Below are 20,740 nucleotides of genomic sequence, written 5' to 3' on the forward strand. Positions count from 1 at the left end.
TTTTATTCATTTTGAGGAACACTGAATCTGTTTTTGTGCAGGTAAAATGAGTAAATGCATATTGACATTTAGTTTAGAACTACAGTAACATCATGTTCACACAGCACAGCGCACACAACGCCTCTGCACTTACTCCCGATTTCTCTCAACATGCGGACAGAAGAGCTTGTCAGTCAATACATGGGAAACAAAGTACCTGCCGTTACTTATTTGAAAAAGTAACTCAGATATTTCCTTCTAAATTAAAAAGTAATGCGTTACTTTCAAAAAAAAAAAAAAAAAAGTTACATAACTCGCATTACTTGTAATGCGTTACCCCCAACACTGGTTGTGGCGCACATCCCTAGTATGTAACAGCCATTTTTCAAATAAAATCTGGTTAGATTATGATCATGGTTTCATGTTATGATGTGCTCTGTGGTTTGAACAAATTATGCACACAATAAACAAATTTTGATGGTTTGATTTATTTCACGCAAAACTTTTTAAAACATACCAACAGTATGAATTGGATTAACAAACAGAGTTTTACACAGATTTATATACAAAACAACAACAAACAGATTCTTGCTTTCCTACGCCTGCTGTTGTGTGACTCACTTCATGTAACATCCTGCTTTTTCCTTCACTTTCTGCTTTTCTACCCTTCATCACTATCTCTCTCCTGTCGCTCTCGCTCTCTTCTCATCTCCTTCAGTTCTTGTCGGTACTTTCTTTCGATGAAGCGTTTCTGATGAGCCATTTGAGGGAAGTTATCTGCAGAAGACCAGAGGGAAAGAACATGTAAAACAGAAAACCAAGACTTTCATAACCTTTAGCATTATAATAGCTGCTTCAGCAAACCAAAAAAGCACTGTAACAAACACCTTATTGCCATAACATGTGAAAATGTTTCTTCTAAAACCATTGCCAGTTTTTTGTAAAAAAAATGCCACAAAGTCACTCACATTTCTCCAACGCATCCATGGCTGCACCCATCTCAGCTTGCTGAATACTGTCGGGATAAAATGAAAAGTTGTAAATGTTCAACAACTCAAAAAATGGGATCTATCATTCTACTGAAAGGATTCAATCCAGTACGTATGACCCATCGAACCTGCAGCGGGGCTCTTCATCTACTTTCTCTCAACGGCCATGTTTAAAATTAAAATTCAAGGGTGGCCAAACATTTTTCAATGAATTAACATACCTAAATACATCAGCTTAACATGTTAGCACAACATTTAAGAGTGTTTTGTTTTCATGTTAAGTAATATTAAAATAACTGAATAACTAAGAAACTGGTCAATTTCCCACAAATACATTTGGGTTTAGTGAGCTACTGAGAACTATTATAAACACATCATAAAATTGAACTGACATGAGGTGGCATATCACCAACATACAGTTATTAAATTACTCTGAAATCAGAATTCAAGATGTCAGACAGGCTCACTGAATAGAAAGTGCTGTCTGATACACAGAGCAACACTACAAAAATAGGAAGCCAGCAGATGATAAAAATGTCAGAAACATAGATTAATGTTCATGAGAGCTTTTAGGTGGCATAAAGGTAGCACTGGACATGGCAAGTTCTGAGAGTGGGACATACGGAAGCGGTTTTTGACACAGGGCCAGATGTTTATAAGAGCAGATATGTAGCGATTTGGCAATGAGGGTAAATATTTGGATGTATCAGTACCTTGGTCCTTTTCCACAGCCAATCCGTTCACCTTTAAAATACACTGCCACTGTGTAGGTCCTGGCATGAGAGGGTCCAACTGTCTGAAGTGTCCTGTAAAAGAAGATGAAGAGTATCACAGTTGAGATGAATGAAAAAAAAAACTGGATCTGGAAAATTGGATCTGTGATCACATTACACTATTATAAGACTTCAAACTGACCGGTGGCCTTGCATCAGTAAAAGCATACATAGGCAAGACAACATAAACTGAAGTTACATCAAAAGTATTCACCTTACTATCACCATGCGACTTTGCACCAAATCCAGCTGACCATGAACAATCAGCGATGAACACAACAGTTTCTCTAAATATATCTCTACAATTTAGTTTGATTTAGTTCAGCTGATTTTCCCCATACAGTTTAATGTGAATTTTATTGCTGCAGGGTCACATTTTACTAGAAATAAGATACATCAGCATTCCAAACAATCCGAGCATTCCATGTTCGCAATGGAGGATCTAGGAACTTCAAACAACAACTAAAAATTAAAAAAATTTAAAATTAAAAAAAAAAAAAAAGAGTAACGAAGAAATGGAGGCCACTGGGCTCATGGCACCTTCAATGCAGCAGAAAAAATGTATAGTCTTCCCTAGATCTGTGCGTCGACACAATCCTGTCTCTGAGCTGTGCAGGCAGAGGATGTTCCTTTGACCTTATGGCTTGGAAAATATCCCTAATCAATTGAATTTGCAGTACCTGGACTCCAGTCAAACTGTAGATCTCAAAGATGATCCAGAGACATGGGATGCAACCAGGGCTAAATTGTAGAAATGAATTTTACATAATATGATGATTCATTTTTCTCCTTTCTATTTATTAAATTTGCAGTGTTATTGCAAATGTGTCCTTATAGGGTATGGAGTGTAATGTGGGATATATATATATATACACACATATGGGTTTGAATACTTTTGCAAGGCAAATACCCTTTAAACAGAAAATTGATTTACCTCTTCATCCTCCTTCAAAGGATGTTAACTCTTTCCCCGCCAGCATTTTTGAAAAAAGTTGCCAGCCACTGCCAGCGATTTTGATGATTTTCACTAAAATTTGATGGCCTCCAGTATATTATGCTGTATGAATATTTGAATATGCAATACACCAAAATAAAGATCAGAGCCTCTACTTTTACTCTGTTTTATTCTAGCTTAAAGCATTCTTTTTTTTATCAACACTTGAATATAGGTAAGTTTAATAAAAATACATAATTTTGAGAAAAAAGGTGAGAAAATCACATTTTTTTATCAAAAACTACATCTAGATAATATTCAGTACGATTATCAAAGCATAAATCCAGTAAATCGCTTCCATCAACACCTCCAAAGCTTGCACAGAGGCTCACTGAATAGAAAGTGCTGTCTGATACACAGAGCAACACTACAAAAATAGGAAGCCAGCAGATGATAAAAATGTCAGAAACATAGATTAATGTTCATGAGAGCTTTTAGGTGGCATAAAGGTAGCACTGGACATGGCAAGTTCTGAGAGTGGGACATACGGAAGCGGTTTTTGACACAGGGCCAGATGTTTATAAGAGCAGATATGTAGCGATTTGGCAATGAGGGTAAATATTTGGATGTATTAGTACCTTGGTCCTTTTCCACAGCCAATCCGTTCACCTTTAAAATACACTGCCACTGTGTAGGTCCTGGCATGAGAGGGTCCAACTGTCTGAAGTGTCCTGTAAAAGAAGATGAAGAGTATCACAGTTGAGATGAATGAAAAAAAAAACTGGATCTGGAAAATTGGATCTGTGATCACATTACACTATTATAAGACTTCAAACTGACCGGTGGCCTTGCATCAGTAAAAGCATACATAGGCAAGACAACATAAACTGAAGTTACATCAAAAGTATTCACCTTACTATCACCATGCGACTTTGCACCAAATCCAGCTGACCATGAACAATCAGCGATGAACACAACAGTTTCTCTAAATATATCTCTACAATTTAGTTTGATTTAGTTCAGCTGATTTTCCCCATACAGTTTAATGTGAATTTTATTGCTGCAGGGTCACATTTTACTAGAAATAAGATACATCAGCATTCCAAACAATCCGAGCATTCCATGTTCGCAATGGAGGATCTAGGAACTTCAAACAACAACTAAAAATTAAAAAATTTTAAAATTAAAAAAAAAAAAAAAGAGTAACGAAGAAATGGAGGCCACTGGGCTCATGGCACCTTCAATGCAGCAGAAAAAATGTATAGTCTTCCCTAGATCTGTGCGTCGACACAATCCTGTCTCTGAGCTGTGCAGGCAGAGGATGTTCCTTTGACCTTATGGCTTGGAAAATATCCCTAATCAATTGAATTTGCAGTACCTGGACTCCAGTCAAACTGTAGATCTCAAAGATGATCCAGAGACATGGGATGCAACCAGGGCTAAATTGTAGAAATGAATTTTACATAATATGATGATTCATTTTTCTCCTTTCTATTTATTAAATTTGCAGTGTTATTGCAAATGTGTCCTTATAGGGTATGGAGTGTAATGTGGGATATATATATATATACACACATATGGGTTTGAATACTTTTGCAAGGCAAATACCCTTTAAACAGAAAATTGATTTACCTCTTCATCCTCCTTCAAAGGATGTTAACTCTTTCCCCGCCAGCATTTTTGAAAAAAGTTGCCAGCCACTGCCAGCGATTTTGATGATTTTCACTAAAATTTGATGGCCTCCAGTATATTATGCTGTATGAATATTTGAATATGCAATACACCAAAATAAAGATCAGAGCCTCTACTTTTACTCTGTTTTATTCTAGCTTAAAGCATTCTTTTTTTTATCAACACTTGAATATAGGTAAGTTTAATAAAAATACATAATTTTGAGAAAAAAGGTGAGAAAATCACATTTTTTTATCAAAAACTACATCTAGATAATATTCAGTACGATTATCAAAGCATAAATCCAGTAAATCGCTTCCATCAACACCTCCAAAGCTTGCACAGACATATTTCACTTCCTGGATCAACATTTTACTCTGTAACATTATGCAGTTTTTATTTATATGCTGTCTATTGCTGATGATCGCATTATTTTTCATATCGCTTACTCTACCTTTAATGGACAGTAGCTTCTTACTTGTATAGAGGAATGTCTGGTTCTTTTCCCTCCGTCCGCAGGGTTAGACAACACTGCTGCAGCTGCGATTTTGGATCATTCCAGTCCTGGTTCAAGATAAACTCCTGAAACAATAATCAAACAGCAGTACATTGAAAGTTAAACAGTTTTTATATACAAACACAAAACGAAAAAACCTGCACACATCAGTTGAGCAATTTGAGGAGGTTTCTTCCATGCCAGTGGATGTATAGACTAAAACCCGGTATGTGTCTCTCAGGTGTTTATTGCTGATGAAATCCTTTTACATGATGATTTTCATTAGATCATTCCAAATGTCTACAAATTTTCAATGCTTACGATGTCAGATTCACTTGGAATCCTGTTCAAGTATTTTTTATTTTTTTAAATTCAGCCTGCAGTGCTGTATCAGGAGTGATTTTATATCATTTATATAATTTATGCACTTATGTTGAGGGTGTATAATTCAATCACTTCTCTGAATTTTCACAGAGAAAAAAAAGACAATTTCTTTTTTGACAGGAGCTGTCTGCTTTATAACCATATTCTTTTAAATAAGGGGCATTCGAAATTTAAAATAGTTTAATTTCTATTAACTTGACACTGTCTCTTTTAAAAAATGTGCTCACTGCACAAGATGCTAAAAAAAAATATGTCTATTGCATGTACACAAAGATGATTAAAAACAGCCTTGTCAGTATACAAGACCATGTCCTATATAAATGTCACCTTATTCTTTTCAATAAATGTTATTTTTTCATTATGTGCCTCTGACATTGAAAATCATTGCTTATAATGATTGATAACGTGTAGGCGAATAAATATATGTAAAAAAAATATCATTTAACCTCTAATTAAGTTTGCCATACCTTGAGTCGTGGGAAGAAGCAAACATTCATAAATGTGTGCACAAACTCCAGGTCTTTATCTATGTAAAGAGCTGCAATGAATGCTGGGGAGGAAAAAAGAGATAAAATTTAATGGCAATATAGACAATAAGCATTATGAACTTTAGAATAAATGGATATAAAATGACTGGGAATATTAGGAATAATAATCCTCCAGGACAGAAGATAAATAGTCATTAATAAAATAAATTACAAATCCCAGAGCTCTTACATAATATGTTGTTTTTATTTAGCTAGTTATAATGAGAAAAAGTGTCCTTTTATATTATATTTCTCAATTTTTGTTATAGTTCAATAAAATCTGCATTAATCTGCAGTGCCATGTCACACTTACATTCCAGTAGATCGGCTAAAGTCTTGGTCCGCAAGGCAACAGGCTGTTTGGTCTTGTCGTTGGTGATGGCAAATTCCTGCATGCCCAATTCCTCTGCAACTTTCGCTTGAGTCCGGTTATTCACCAAGGAGCTGCGCAGGAGCTACAAATCACACACAAACACACTTTATACTTCTGGGCTTTATACGGACTGACCAACCAGAAGAGAGGGGGCACAGTGACTGAAAAGGCTGGATTTTTGCACTATAGATAGAGTAGGGCTAACCAGGGAATTTGTTGGCACAGGAAACCAAATTAAAAGCTAAAGGTATATTTACACTCAAATGGACTAAGCGGAGCAGAGCAGGCAATTTCAACTCATTCTAATTGTGAGATTGAAGCACAATCTCAAAAGAAAAACACTAAGAGTGTCAGAGAACATTTAAAAGTTGAGAAATGTCAATATTTCAAGTATTTAAAATATTTCACAATAGACATGAACAGACATTCTTGTAGAAATGTCCAGTGAATAGATATACCCTGTAAAATAACATATCCACTACAGTAAACAAACACATTTATAGTTATTGAAGGTAAATTACAACAAATACATTACAAGTACACGAGTATGCCTGATCTTCTGGAAAACAAGACACATGAAGACATTCTAGAGGATATTTCTTTACCCATTATGATTTTTTGCTGTCATATTGATGGCATTCATAAAGAATTATGAGAAAGGGTCAAAGGTCATCATTCATGGTGATCTGAATATACCATCACACACTGAAGAGGTAATAATGGCTATTTAAAGATTACTGTAGTGGGCACTATGCATCCAACCAAATTTTTGGATGAAATGAAGAACAGACAAGGGATATACTCACTGTCAAATGTCCTTCATGATGGTCTGGGAAGTGGATGAACAGATATTCAGTGGCCACCAGCTGCATGATAGAATCTCCCAGGAACTCCATCCTCTGGTTGTGGCCTCTGCAGACAGATACAGCGGCTGCATGACGCACTAGCTGATAGTTAACTAATGATAAGATTACTGTTGTGTAGTTCCTGGCTGTGGAAAAACAGCCTCTGTCTCTGTGGGTTCAACATGTGCGGGAGCACAGACACTGTTGTATCACAACCTGATGTACCAAATATGATACCCAACAAAAACATATATGCAAATGTTTTGCATTTTTAAAAAACATTTTGTCTAAATGTTCAATAAACCGTTCCATTTGTAAAAAAAAGAAAGAAAAAGATTTTACAAAGTCACAGAAGCACGAGAGCACTTACAGGGTGAGGTGGTTGAAGCCCACTGTTCGCAGAGTGAAGGCCCGTGCAAGGAGACGTACGTGAGTGAACAGCACTCCAATGGCATCCTCAAAATTAGTGAGTTTCTGCAGAACTGGAGTCGACTAGATAAACGTGTTTAGGGTTCAGATCGCTCTATATGTGGAGAATAATGCACGGCATTTTTTTTTTAAAGTGGCGTTAATCGGTTTTTGCAAATGAACTCTTCATATATATATATATATAAAGGGGTTTGAATACTTTCGCAAGGCAAATATCTTTAAACAGATAATTGAAGGTGGAAAAAGGCGAAGAGGTAAATCAAAGGACATTAATGGACAGAAGCTTCTTACTTGTATAGAGGAATGTCTGGCTCTTTGCCCTCCGTCCGCAGGGTTAGACAACATTGCTGCAGCTGTGATTTTGGATCATTCCAGTCCTGGTTTAAGATAAACTCCTGAAAAAATTATTTAACCAATCAAACAGAAGTACATTGAAAAGTTAAACATTTTTTATATACAAACACAAACCACTAACAAAATGTTGTTTTAGGAAAAACACCTATCAGTTGAGCAGGTTTCTTCCATGCCAGTGGATGTATAAGCTAAAACCAGATATGGGATACATAACTTTTACATGATGATTTTCTTTAGATCAATCCCAGTGTCTACAAACTTTTCAATGCTTACACAGTAAGTGGCGACAGATTCACTGGGAATCCTGTTCTAGTATTTTTTTTTTCCAACCAGCAGTGCTGTAATCAGGAGTGATTTTATTTCATTTATGCACTTTCATCATGTTGAGGGTGTCTAAATCAGTCTATTCTCAGTTTGATGAATATGAATTTTCACAGAGAAAAAAAAAGACCATTTCCTTTTTGACAAGAACTGCTATATTACCATATTCTTTTAAATAATGGGCATTCACTGCACAAGATGCTAAAATAACATGATATCTACTGCAAATGTACACACACAGAAGATTAAAAACAGCCCTGTCAGAATACAAGACCATGATGACCTTTTTAAATGTCACCTTATTCTTTTCAATAAATGTTATTTTTTCATTATGTGCCTCTGACATTGAAAATCATTGCTTATAATGATTGATAACGTGTAGGCGAATAAATATATGTAAAAAAAATATCATTTAACCTCTAATTAAGTTTGCCATACCTTGAGTCGTGGGAAGAAGCAAACATTCATAAATGTGTGCACAAACTCCAGGTCTTTATCTATGTAAAGAGCTGCAATGAATGCTGGGGAGGAAAAAAGAGATAAAATTTAATGGCAATATAGACAATAAGCATTATGAACTTTAGAATAAATGGATATAAAATGACTGGGAATATTAGGAATAATAATCCTCCAGGACAGAAGATAAATAGTCATTAATAAAATAAATTACAAATCCCAGAGCTCTTACATAATATGTTGTTTTTATTTAGCTAGTTATAATGAGAAAAAGTGTCCTTTTATATTATATTTCTCAATTTTTGTTATAGTTCAATAAAATCTGCATTAATCTGCAGTGCCATGTCACACTTACATTCCAGTAGATCGGCTAAAGTCTTGGTCCGCAAGGCAACAGGCTGTTTGGTCTTGTCGTTGGTGATGGCAAATTCCTGCATGCCCAATTCCTCTGCAACTTTCGCTTGAGTCCGGTTATTCACCAAGGAGCTGCGCAGGAGCTACAAATCACACACAAACACACTTTATACTTCTGGGCTTTATACGGACTGACCAACCAGAAGAGAGGGGGCACAGTGACTGAAAAGGCTGGATTTTTGCACTATAGATAGAGTAGGGCTAACCAGGGAATTTGTTGGCACAGGAAACCAAATTAAAAGCTAAAGGTATATTTACACTCAAATGGACTAAGCGGAGCAGAGCAGGCAATTTCAACTCATTCTAATTGTGAGATTGAAGCACAATCTCAAAAGAAAAACACTAAGAGTGTCAGAGAACATTTAAAAGTTGAGAAATGTCAATATTTCAAGTATTTAAAATATTTCACAATAGACATGAACAGACATTCTTGTAGAAATGTCCAGTGAATAGATATACCCTGTAAAATAACATATCCACTACAGTAAACAAACACATTTATAGTTATTGAAGGTAAATTACAACAAATACATTACAAGTACACGAGTATGCCTGATCTTCTGGAAAACAAGACACATGAAGACATTCTAGAGGATATTTCTTTACCCATTATGATTTTTTGCTGTCATATTGATGGCATTCATAAAGAATTATGAGAAAGGGTCAAAGGTCATCATTCATGGTGATCTGAATATACCATCACACACTGAAGAGGTAATAATGGCTATTTAAAGATTACTGTAGTGGGCACTATGCATCCAACCAAATTTTTGGATGAAATGAAGAACAGACAAGGGATATACTCACTGTCAAATGTCCTTCATGATGGTCTGGGAAGTGGATGAACAGATATTCAGTGGCCACCAGCTGCATGATAGAATCTCCCAGGAACTCCATCCTCTGGTTGTGGCCTCTGCAGACAGATACAGCGGCTGCATGACGCACTAGCTGATAGTTAACTAATGATAAGATTACTGTTGTGTAGTTCCTGGCTGTGGAAAAACAGCCTCTGTCTCTGTGGGTTCAACATGTGCGGGAGCACAGACACTGTTGTATCACAACCTGATGTACCAAATATGATACCCAACAAAAACATATATGCAAATGTTTTGCATTTTTAAAAAACATTTTGTCTAAATGTTCAATAAACCGTTCCATTTGTAAAAAAAAAAAGAAAAAGATTTTACAAAGTCACAGAAGCACTAGAGCACTTACAGGGTGAGGTGGTTGAAGCCCACTGTTCGCAGAGTGAAGGCCCGTGCAAGGAGACGTACGTGAGTGAACAGCACTCCAATGGCATCCTCAAAATTAGTGAGTTTCTGCAGAACTGGAGACGACTCGATCAACTGCCTGTCTGTCAGTGACTCTTGCACCTAAACATACAGCAGAACATTGAGTGTGTGCTTTTATGCATTAAATAAACTCAACTATTATATTACTACATTGAAGCTTACAGCCAGCTTCAGTTAAAAAAAACACAAAAAAAACAAACATCATTTCAGTGCCATCATTTACTCGCCCTCGAGTGGTTCCAAACCCATAGACTTTTATTCATCTTCCTTACACAAATTAAAATACTGTAATATTCTCTTACTATTTTTGCCCATCCATTGAAAGTCTCAACATTTTTCCATCTTAAAAAAAATTCACAAAGACAAAGATTTCTTTTTTCATTCAAGTCTTCTGAAGAGACACAATCCCTTTTACAATGAATAGATGTAATGTAGGTTTTATTCACATATAAACATTGATTTAAGTGCATACTGTTCACAGAGCACATCGAATATGGTAAACATGTTTGACGCCCTGGAGAACACACCTCATTGGTTCTCGTGTGTCAAGTGTTTTTATGTTCTTTTTGAGTCTAGAAAATATTGGTTATTTGGATTTTCAAAGGATGAACAAATATGATGAGAGAATATTAAAAATATTTTTATTTGTGTTCCGAAGATGAACTAAAGTTTTATGGGTTTGGAACAACATGAAGTTAAGTAAATGATGAAAGAATTACAATTTTTGGGTAAACGGTCTCTTTAAATTCCCCTGCACAATTCAATCAATGCATATTTTAGGAAAAATATATTCAAATAAGAGTGGGCATGGCCATTTAGACCTTGAATGTGCAAGGTTTCCTGTTTTAGCCACTTCCAGTTATTTTGGCGGAATAAAAAAAGACTCCATTATGCTGTTTGACATTGCAAATCATGATCATAATCACGATCATAAATCAGTTTGTAACAGTTTTACTGTTTACTGAACTTTGTTATTCTTCTAGTTATTCAGCTAGGTGGCTGAAGAAAGTGTATGTATGTGTCTGTCTTACACTTGAGCATGACATTTGAACATTGAAAATCAATTCTGCTCACACCTGTAAAGGATGAGGTGGATAGTTGAGCCAAACGTCCCTCAGATCCTGCAAGACAAAAAGAGAGGAAACAAACTGAATACAACATGACATAGTCCATTTGAGAAGAATAAGAGTATATGACAATTCAGACTCCAAATGTTTTTTGTGGGGGAAAGTTTGTTATTTTGTGTGATACCAAGGACATTTTTTCAGTTTTAAGCTACAGTCAATTAACTTATTTAATAATGACAGCAACAGAGTCACACTCAGATCATAATAAATTATATTTATGCTCTTTATGCTGTCACTTTACTGTTTCTCTGTTTCCATCATAACCAAACAGGGAAGTTCTGCTGAAAAAAACCTGACTGTTCTCTATAATGTACTGTAAATGAAAGCAGTATCAGACAAAATAATGATTGAATGGGATTCTTTTTACTTCTTATGAATGTATTTTAACACTTTATAAATTATATTGGGGAAAGTATGGGTAGAAGACCAACTCAAAACACAGAAATTACTTCTGAGGACAAAGTTATTATAATTTATATTTAAACTTTAAAAACAAATGTAAACTTATTTAACCCAGTTAGTTTTAAATGTAAAATCTTTATATTGGAACACAACACTCTTTATCTTACATTATAGTCTAAAATGCTCACTATAATAAATCTAATTAAAATTTGTTTAGTCCTACAAACATACACATAAAACTCACCTCACTGTTGAACAGCAGTCTCCCAAAGAGTTGCTTGGCTTCCTCTAAACCACCTTCCAGGTAAACGGCCCCTACGAAAAAAAAAACACTTTAAACAAATGTGCTACCATTCAAAAATTGAGAATCAATGCGTTTCTTTTTAAATTAGAAATTATGCATTTATTAAGCAAGGACACTGTATTATTGTAATAATATATTACAAGAATACGGTTTTTGACCTTCCAGTCAAATACATGCAATCTAGGTGAACATAAAAGAATCTTCTTTCAAAAACATAAAAAAAGTGTAGATCTTCACATTCTGTGAAAAACATGGATATTAGTTTGCTCTTAAAATGACCTAAATGTGCTTTATTAAGTACAAAAAGCCTTAAAAAAAGGACATGAGTTACTAATGATGCACTGACATTTTGGCAACCGAAAAATCGAAAAACAGCCATTTTCAGTTGAAGCCAAAAATTTGCCGAAATTTGGCCCCTCACTAGTAACTACCATTCTTTTTTGAGGCTTATTGTGCAAAATAATGCTTTATAATATCAAACAGGTCAATTACTTTGTGACTTCATGGGATATCTTCGCACCACCGGCTCTGCACATTTTGTATAAGGCACGATTCAAATCATCAACTCATCAGAAAAGTTGTAAGACTTTTGTTTTTCAGCTTTGTCATGTGTTGTTTGTCATGCAGTAACAGGGGCTAACGAGAGGTGATTAACCTCTAGCAACCGGCAATCGGATGGTCGGGAGTGAGGGATAGTTAATACAAAAACGCACACAATGAACAGCGACTGTAGAAAGCAAAAGCCGAATCCCGGACATTTTGGACGATTTAGAAATCCTGGCCGGACATTTTTTTAGTTCCAAAAAGAGGACATGTCTGGGGAAAAGAGGACGTATGGTCACCCTGTAGTTGAAGCAAAGCTACGAACCAATTTCCCTAACACAGTATTTTTTCCCTGAGTAATTGCATGACGCGGAAACAGAAATCAAACCATGGCGACATGGCGTGCGGTATGGACAGAAGCAATGGAGGCTACACAGTTCCTGGTTCTGGGGGTCCCATGTGTTTATTTCACACGTATAGTTTGGGCAGTCAAGACGCAGTTTGACGATCAGACCATATTGTGTGAGCACATAAATCGTGAGCTTTGGTTTTACATTGCAATTTACTTGTAGAGTGAGAGTTGGCATTTAACAAAAACATTGCTGAAATCACACAGTGCACGCCTGGCTTAAGTGAAACACAAGATGTGCAAAGTATTGGATCCCTAGGACCAGAGTTAAACACCACTATCTAAAGTGGTCATGCACCTAGGGCAGTATTTACAACATTCTGTAAATGTGTTCTTACAAAACACAAACTACGGTAATTATCTGAAACTATGTTTGCAACATAAAAATCTAAATCAACAATTTGGCATCAGTGAGTGGAAATACAGTATATTAAAGGGGTCATATGATGCTGCTAAAAAGAACATTATTTTGTGTATTTGGTGTAATGAAATGTGTTTATGCGGTTTAAAGACAGACAGCATACACGATAAAGCACTAACCTATCAGGGCCTCAAAACAGTTTGCCATGGCATGTCGGAGGTCTGACTCCCTGCACAGGTCAGGGCCGTGGGCATATAACATGAACCGATCCAACTCCAATTTCTGGGGATGCAAAACAATGATAAAAATGAAAAAAACAAAACAAAAATAAACACGCTACTAACACCCACCAACACAAAACTTTCAAAACACCATGTATGCATGCCAAAAGATGTGCCAACACACACTTCAATTCATCAAAACAATGATAATAGGTATGCAAAGGTTTAAATTCACTTTAAAAAAGATTGTAGCATGTGGGCAATATTTTTTTATCGTTTTGGGTAGCATGTTTGCTGGGTTAAGGTGCAGGACAAAAAAAAGATGCAAATGATAAATTAAACTACAAATAATAATAAAAAAAAATGTTTTTGGAGCTATAATTTACAGTGTGCTGAATTTTTGGATTATCTCTAATATCTAGTAAACATTTACCTTAGCAAGCATAGCAAGATGCTGATTCTGAACAATTGCAGTGCGATATGTGGCGAGTCCTCCCTCCTCCAGGTTTGGGAACAGGTAATAGAGATGCACACTAAAAAACAAAGACAAACATGTGACTATAACAGGTGAGTACAACAAAAGCTTCAAAAGCTAAACTCAGTGATACATGCTCTATGTAATGACAGATTTACAGCACTGTTGAAAATTAAGAGGTCTCACCTGGTCAGGAACTCAACAACTGCATCACCAAGAAACTCCAAGCGCTCATTATGATTGATTCTGTTAAAAGGACAGGGATTACACCCTTTAGTTGTTATATTTCAACTGCCTTTTTAAAAATTGTAAAAAATAAATAAATAAAACAAAATTCATAAATGATCACCAACACAAGAAACAAATGACTTGACTAAAATAAAATACAATAAAACACACACACACACAAACCTGGAGGGTGATGGGTCATCCTGGCCCAATCTTGACATAATATTAATCAAGGTGTTAATTCCTAGCAAAAACAGGGCAAAACCATTATTAGAGTAGGGCTACTTCTTCAAAAAAGCTCTCAAACACATGTACAGAGAGCTTTGCTAACCCTTTTTCCTCATGTACATATGATGCACTTTCCGGTCTCCATATTTGGGCTGGCGTATGCCACAATTTGACAGAGAGTTGCGAGCATGGTCAGGATTCATCCCAAAATTAAGATGATGACTGGGGTGAGTCATTGCCAACTGGGAAAGAAAGAAAAGCAAAAGAAAAGCAAAGTGAGAGTTATAATGCATAATGTGAAACCAAACATCAACAGCCACTGAACACCATATAGTGACCTTTTATGACCATTAAATACTACAGCTACACGCTAAAATATAACACACATACTTGTAGCAATGCAGGACTGAACACCCAACAACAAGCATAACTGAAATCTGTTCTGTAAGAACAGAGACTTACACTGCTTTCTTAGACTTTTGTTGAAAACGGTGTTCATTTAAATATGTCACTGAGGCAACATTATCCAGCCGACTAACAAAGATAAGAACCAATAGATTCAACCAGTAATATTTTGCATCGTATGCCATAATTTTTTATTTCTGGATGTGTGGAACTGTTGTGGAGTTACATTATAGTGGGTTAATTTCCAGCTGTAATCGCAAATTAAATACTTAAGGCTTCAATTCCAAAAATCTTGCTTTGATAGTCCTTTACCTGCTTCTTTGCAAATTCCAAGTGGACTTTAATGTGTCTTAACTAAGGAAAGGCTTCCATCTGGCCTCTCCGCCATAAAGTTCAGATCAGTGGAGTGCTTCTCTACACATAATCTGAGTAAACAAATTTAAAACTGTTGTGGAGTTATACACTATGGTTACATTATAGCTATTTAGTTTTTAATTTCCAGCTATTTAGTTCAAATTTATTTCATTTTTCTAAAAAAAACAAAAAAACAACTTGACAAATGTTTTATATTCAGCATTATAAATAAATAATTTTTCTGGCACATATCAATGAAAATAAAATCTATGTTTTTTTTCTTTGGTGGAGCCAGAGAAAATACTGGCAGAGCAAGGAAAAACCTGAACTACTAAATTCTTCTTCTGCAGCCCTGGTAACATGTGCTGCAATTTTTCAGAATGAAAAACAATCCTACACTGAAAAGTCTTTACACTTTCTCTTACCTGCAGCAGGCATCGTTCCTTGAACATGTAACCGATCAGCTTGTCTAAATGCATCAGGCACTGGTGGTAGCGGATGTGGTGGGTGAGAACCGGCAGCATCATGGCGTGCTGCAAAAATAAGGCATCTGACTCAAATGTTTGCCCCAAAACCTGTCTAAGATTCAACGAATGACCTTTAAAATGCCTTTTTGTTTTTCATGTTTTTACATGGTCCATCAGACAAAAACAAAACAAAACAAAAAAAAAGCACAATGATTATTATAATTGTATAATCTTAAATCAATTTATAAACAGGCTTATAGGTTACATTACATGTTTAACACGGAATTAACACTATTCTCTGCTATTGTCTAATTTGTTTGTTAACTAATAATTGTTTACAGTCATAATAGAGAAAAATGTCTTCAATAAAATAGACAAACATTTGGTAACACAGAAACTGCACATTCATAAATGTAATGCAGCAGATCATTATTTTTTGTGCTTTATAAATGTGCACTTCATGTTCTCAGGCATTTATGATACTGTACATATAACATACATCTTTATATATGTTTATTTTGTTTAATTTCTCTAAACACATGTTCTGAAGTGAATGTGTGTTTGTGTATATGTGTACCTGGCAAACATCAGAGCGGATACCAGTCTTCCAGAAACCCTGACTGCTGAGCTCCACTGTGACCTCCCTTCTCATCGTATTCTTCTGCCTGATCTTCTGCAGAGCTTCCTGTAAATCAGTTTTTGGACACAGTATTTACACCATTATGACAATGAACCTACACTTCCTCAAACCACAATGTACTGTATTAAAACTTCTTGCCACTCTTCAAACTGCTCATTCGGTTAATGCACTTTTTTTTTTTTATGAAAAAGAACTTCATGCTACCCTTCCATAATGATCATATTTATTCTTTTAAGGTGTCTTTGTCACATTAGCTATTTCTATGTACATAAATCATGTGTGCAGACACTTACCTCTCTTTGTGTTAACTTCTGTTTGTCAATTTGTTTAACCTTCGGGCTGTTGGCCAGCAAGTGCCGCAATTTCACATAACTTTTCCACAACTTTTGATACCTGCAATGAAAGCAGTAAACTGCAGTGTTTCACCTTTTCAGCATTATACTATTAATACAATCATTATTAGCAATAACTCACTGTGTCAAAATAAAAGCTTAATGGTATAATGCTTGAAAATGAAGAAATTAAATTTTTTTTAAACGTTAGAGTGTAAACACCCTTGAATTAAACTTTTTTTTTTTTAGGAACTTCAGCATAGTATTGGTTTAAATCAAATTATAAGAACCACTTCAGAAAACCCTTGCCATTAGAAGACAAGCTAAAAAGAAAAAAAAGAGAAGTGGTGAGCGCTCAATCAGACTTACTGCGGGTCTCCGGCGTAGCTAAGCTGTGCAGGTCGGATCCCAAAATGCACTATGATGGGGAAAGTGATGACACTGGAATTGAACTGCTCACGATCTAACTGGTCAATTCTCACAGAGCTGGGTTTCTGTGTGAATACAGGCACATACACAAGCACACATTTAAAGTGCAAATTTGTTTTCATGACATGACCTTGGACTTTAACTTATTAGTGTGGATGCACAATCACGCAAAAGCTTTTGGCTACTGATGTCAGTGCAGAAAGACTCTATTCACATACTAAATGTACCTGTCACTATTATTTATTTATTGTACAGTATTTTCTCACATTAAAAAAGGCTCCTCATCTTCCTCTGTGTCATTCACAGGCACTTGAACATTCAGTCTGCTCACCTGACATCATGCCATTGTTTGTGAGAATGTGTTTTACCAAGCCAGGGTTGGTGACAATCATGCCCTTGCACTCCTCAGCGTATTTCTGCCACTCCAGCTCCTCCCACTGAAGCATGTTGGCGATCTCCTCTTCAGGAACTAGAGCCGGGCTGCTGCGCAGCAGATACAGCAGCACCTGGTGCATGGACAGCACCTCCTTTCCTCCATCTGACACACATGAGCAGACACCACAACATCAATCACAGTGATGAAGCATTCTCTCTACTGTATAAATTAACTATTCACCAATATATTGGGGAGTCATCTGTCAAATTTAGGTTTAAAATACGGCTCAAACTTTTTTTTTGCTCATGAGTGAAATGGACAGAAGGGTATTTAAAACTCACCTGGGAGGAACCGAACGAACCGTGGCATAAAATGAAACCTCTGACAACCTGACTGGCCGTTCTCATCAGGACCTGTGTGACAGCAAAACTATATTACTATGGCTTATAAGCTTATGGTGTGCTTGTGTAGAGTTAAATGTGCGTGTGCATGTTACCTGTGAGATTCCAATCATATAACTCCAAGATGTCTTTAAAGAGGTACGAGGAAAACAGTTCCAGGCCTTTAACGCAGTAGTTCTGCTCAAACACAACAGATTACAATAGCTGAGCATTTATGGGTCACGTCACTTGTATTAGAAACAACCAACATGTCTGAAATAGCATTAAAAATGTCAATAAAAAAGGGAAACAAAACTAAAATTAAAATCAGTTTCATTAATAATTAAGTCAAAGCGTCAAGATATGTTTGTCTCATTATGAGAATTTTAAAGGGGTCATATGATGCAATTTCATTTTTTCCTTTCTCTTTAGAGTGTTACAAGCTCTTGGTGCATAAAGAAGATCTGTAAAGTTGCAAAGACTAAAGTCTCAAATCCAAAGAGATATTCTTTATAAAAGTTAAGAGTTAGCCACACCTACCTAAAACGGCTCGTTCGAACACGCCCCCACATATCTACCTCACTATGTGGGAAGATATGCATAACGCCGCCCAAATGTTCACACAAAAATAATGTTCTTTTTAGCAGCATCATATGACCCCTTTAATTGTATATATTAATCGTATGCAATTAAGTATGTGCATAAAAATTTTATTCACAGTAACTAACATTTACAGAGGATGATTACAGTGAACTGAAGAAAATGTGGACAGTGTGAAATCTGATAATGTGGGGTGACACATACCTCAGGTGCCATCTCTTCTATAAAGTGGATGGTGTAATCGATGTTGAAGCGAATAACCCGACACAAAGGGATCTAAAGGGAATGGGAACAGTTAGTCTGGGTGGGAGATATGTGGGACATTTGCAATGGTTTAAAACCAGAAATTATGTCTGATAAAGAATTGCTCATCTTCTAAAAGTGACATTTATTTTCTGCAATTAGAACTTTATGCTCAAAACACCACTTGAATGTACTCGTTAAAATAGTCCATGTGACATCAGTGGTTCAACCTTAATTTTATGAAGCTACAACAAAAAGTAATTTCGTAGCTTCATAAAATTACGGTTAAACCACTGATGTCTGCACAGAAGAAAACAAGTCATATAGGTTTGAAACAACAGAGGTTAGTGAATTACAAATTTAACATTAAGCATAACCTTATTTAACAATAACATAACCTTAACTAAATTAGATTGAAACCACAATCCCATAAAAGCACCAATGGGAATGGAAAGTTTTTGCGGATGATCTACTGACAATGCACAAATTAAAGAACACAGACAACTCGTTTCCATAATGACCAACTCAGCCCAAATTAGCAACTATAGTAGCCATATAGAGGGCAAAATGGGCAAAGACATGCTTTTTTGGGAGTTAAATAATGGCGCAAATACTAGTAAATTGACTAACGCAAAACTTAGTAAATGACGTTGCATGTTTTATTTTAATACTTTCCTCCCATAAATGTTGCGTTTGAAAGGGAAACTCCTACAAAAGCATATGCGATAAGGCCAGTCAGCATATCTTTAGTAAATCCTGACAGTGTTTGCGCTGACACAAGTTGTTAGTAAATCTGAGCCCAAAAGTATAAATTGTTCTTTTAGCTGTTGAACTACTGTTATAAGCAGATAAACGTCTGGTTATGTGCTGCTGATATAATTCCTATGAGTGGAGTTTATTTTACGAACAGTTACACAATGTCTTGTCTGCTGTTCTTTTGTGCAGGTTAAAACAGACAAGTTTAGATTATTTAGATACTGTTTTTTTATTGTTGTTTATTCACAAAAACTAAGGACCATATAATAATCTAGTTATTAGGTCTGACTGCAACCATGCAGAAATCACATGCTTACATTAGTAAGTGGTGTATGAGAAAAGCAGGAAAAGCCCTCAAACAGGTACTCATGATCGTCATACTCGATAACCGTGGGTCTATCTGTCTGAGAGAGAGAGAGAGAGAGAGAGAGAGAGAGAGAGAGAGAACCAATTATATTCACAGGCAGAAACAATATAAGAACAGAACAGAAAAAAAAATCTGATGAATACTGCATGAAAACGGCATAGAAACCTACTAGGAAGTTGGTGGGTGGGGACACAGTTATTCTGTAGTGGAACAGTTTGCCAGCATTGTTACTCATCGGCCGGCATGATTTCACTGGCTATAAGAGAAAGAAAAATTTGCTGACCAATCCAATCAGTCTGACAACCCAGACAAATTACTGACATTTATAACAATCAAAATCACTGCAATGGAAATGCTGGGTTTAAATAACACTAAACAACAAAAGCATAAACACAACATTTTACTCTCAGAATAAAAAGGCAATTCCTAGGAATCCACAATTATAATAACGCTGATATACTGTAGCTTCTATGTTGATTAGTACAATTTGAAAATAGTAATTTTGTGTGGGGCAACCACATATCTAAATCAAACTAAAAATTGTTTCTGAATTATTTCTGATTTATACAGCAATAAAAATCTACATAACAAAATTAGACATTAACAAAAAACAAAATAGCAAAAATTCTGTGAAATATCCTACAAATAAACTGACAGACAAAAGGCCTTTTAGGCCAAATTCGACACAATGCACAAAAACAAAAATCACAGATGAGTGGTCCATTCACACCGTGAATGCATTTTCAGTAGGCGCAACAGCTTGGCTAAAAAATTACATATAAACCTCTTATAGCAGCCTATTAACTAGAGCTGAACGATTAATTGCATTTGCGATAATATCGCGATATGAAATAAC

The 20,740-nt window shown here is 35.8% G+C and overlaps 1 protein-coding gene across 2 annotated transcripts in view; it reads right to left on the reverse strand.

The window, feature by feature from the left end:
• Nucleotides 1-437: 437 nt before the first annotated feature.
• Nucleotides 438-20,740, reverse strand: part of LOC107716466 (ribonuclease 3-like) — a 32,338-nt gene continuing 12,035 nt past the window's right edge. For both annotated transcript variants that reach the window (XM_016522925.1, XM_016522926.1), the window contains 25 exons: nt 20,054-20,140; nt 19,835-19,921; nt 18,723-18,794; nt 18,035-18,116; nt 17,880-17,951; nt 17,531-17,700; nt 17,103-17,227; nt 16,695-16,794; nt 16,339-16,446; nt 15,720-15,827; nt 14,639-14,777; nt 14,491-14,551; nt 14,266-14,325; nt 14,038-14,137; nt 13,563-13,665; nt 12,011-12,081; nt 11,314-11,358; nt 10,161-10,318; nt 9,753-9,858; nt 8,887-9,028; nt 8,514-8,596; nt 7,692-7,795; nt 3,314-3,406; nt 948-994; nt 438-756 (listed from right to left, as the gene is read on the reverse strand). In XM_016522925.1, coding sequence (XP_016378411.1) covers nt 641-756; nt 948-994; nt 3,314-3,406; nt 7,692-7,795; nt 8,514-8,596; nt 8,887-9,028; nt 9,753-9,858; nt 10,161-10,318; nt 11,314-11,358; nt 12,011-12,081; nt 13,563-13,665; nt 14,038-14,137; nt 14,266-14,325; nt 14,491-14,551; nt 14,639-14,777; nt 15,720-15,827; nt 16,339-16,446; nt 16,695-16,794; nt 17,103-17,227; nt 17,531-17,700; nt 17,880-17,951; nt 18,035-18,116; nt 18,723-18,794; nt 19,835-19,921; nt 20,054-20,140 — 2,439 coding nt within the window. In that variant the 3' untranslated portion in view covers nt 438-640. The remainder of the gene's footprint in view (nt 757-947; nt 995-3,313; nt 3,407-7,691; nt 7,796-8,513; nt 8,597-8,886; nt 9,029-9,752; nt 9,859-10,160; nt 10,319-11,313; nt 11,359-12,010; nt 12,082-13,562; nt 13,666-14,037; nt 14,138-14,265; nt 14,326-14,490; nt 14,552-14,638; nt 14,778-15,719; nt 15,828-16,338; nt 16,447-16,694; nt 16,795-17,102; nt 17,228-17,530; nt 17,701-17,879; nt 17,952-18,034; nt 18,117-18,722; nt 18,795-19,834; nt 19,922-20,053; nt 20,141-20,740) is intronic.

The sequence above is a fragment of the Sinocyclocheilus rhinocerous genome, unplaced genomic scaffold (genome assembly GCF_001515625.1).
Source record: "Sinocyclocheilus rhinocerous isolate Xijiao unplaced genomic scaffold, SAMN03320098_v1.1 scaffold419, whole genome shotgun sequence".
Taxonomy (NCBI): Eukaryota; Metazoa; Chordata; class Actinopteri; order Cypriniformes; family Cyprinidae; genus Sinocyclocheilus; species Sinocyclocheilus rhinocerous.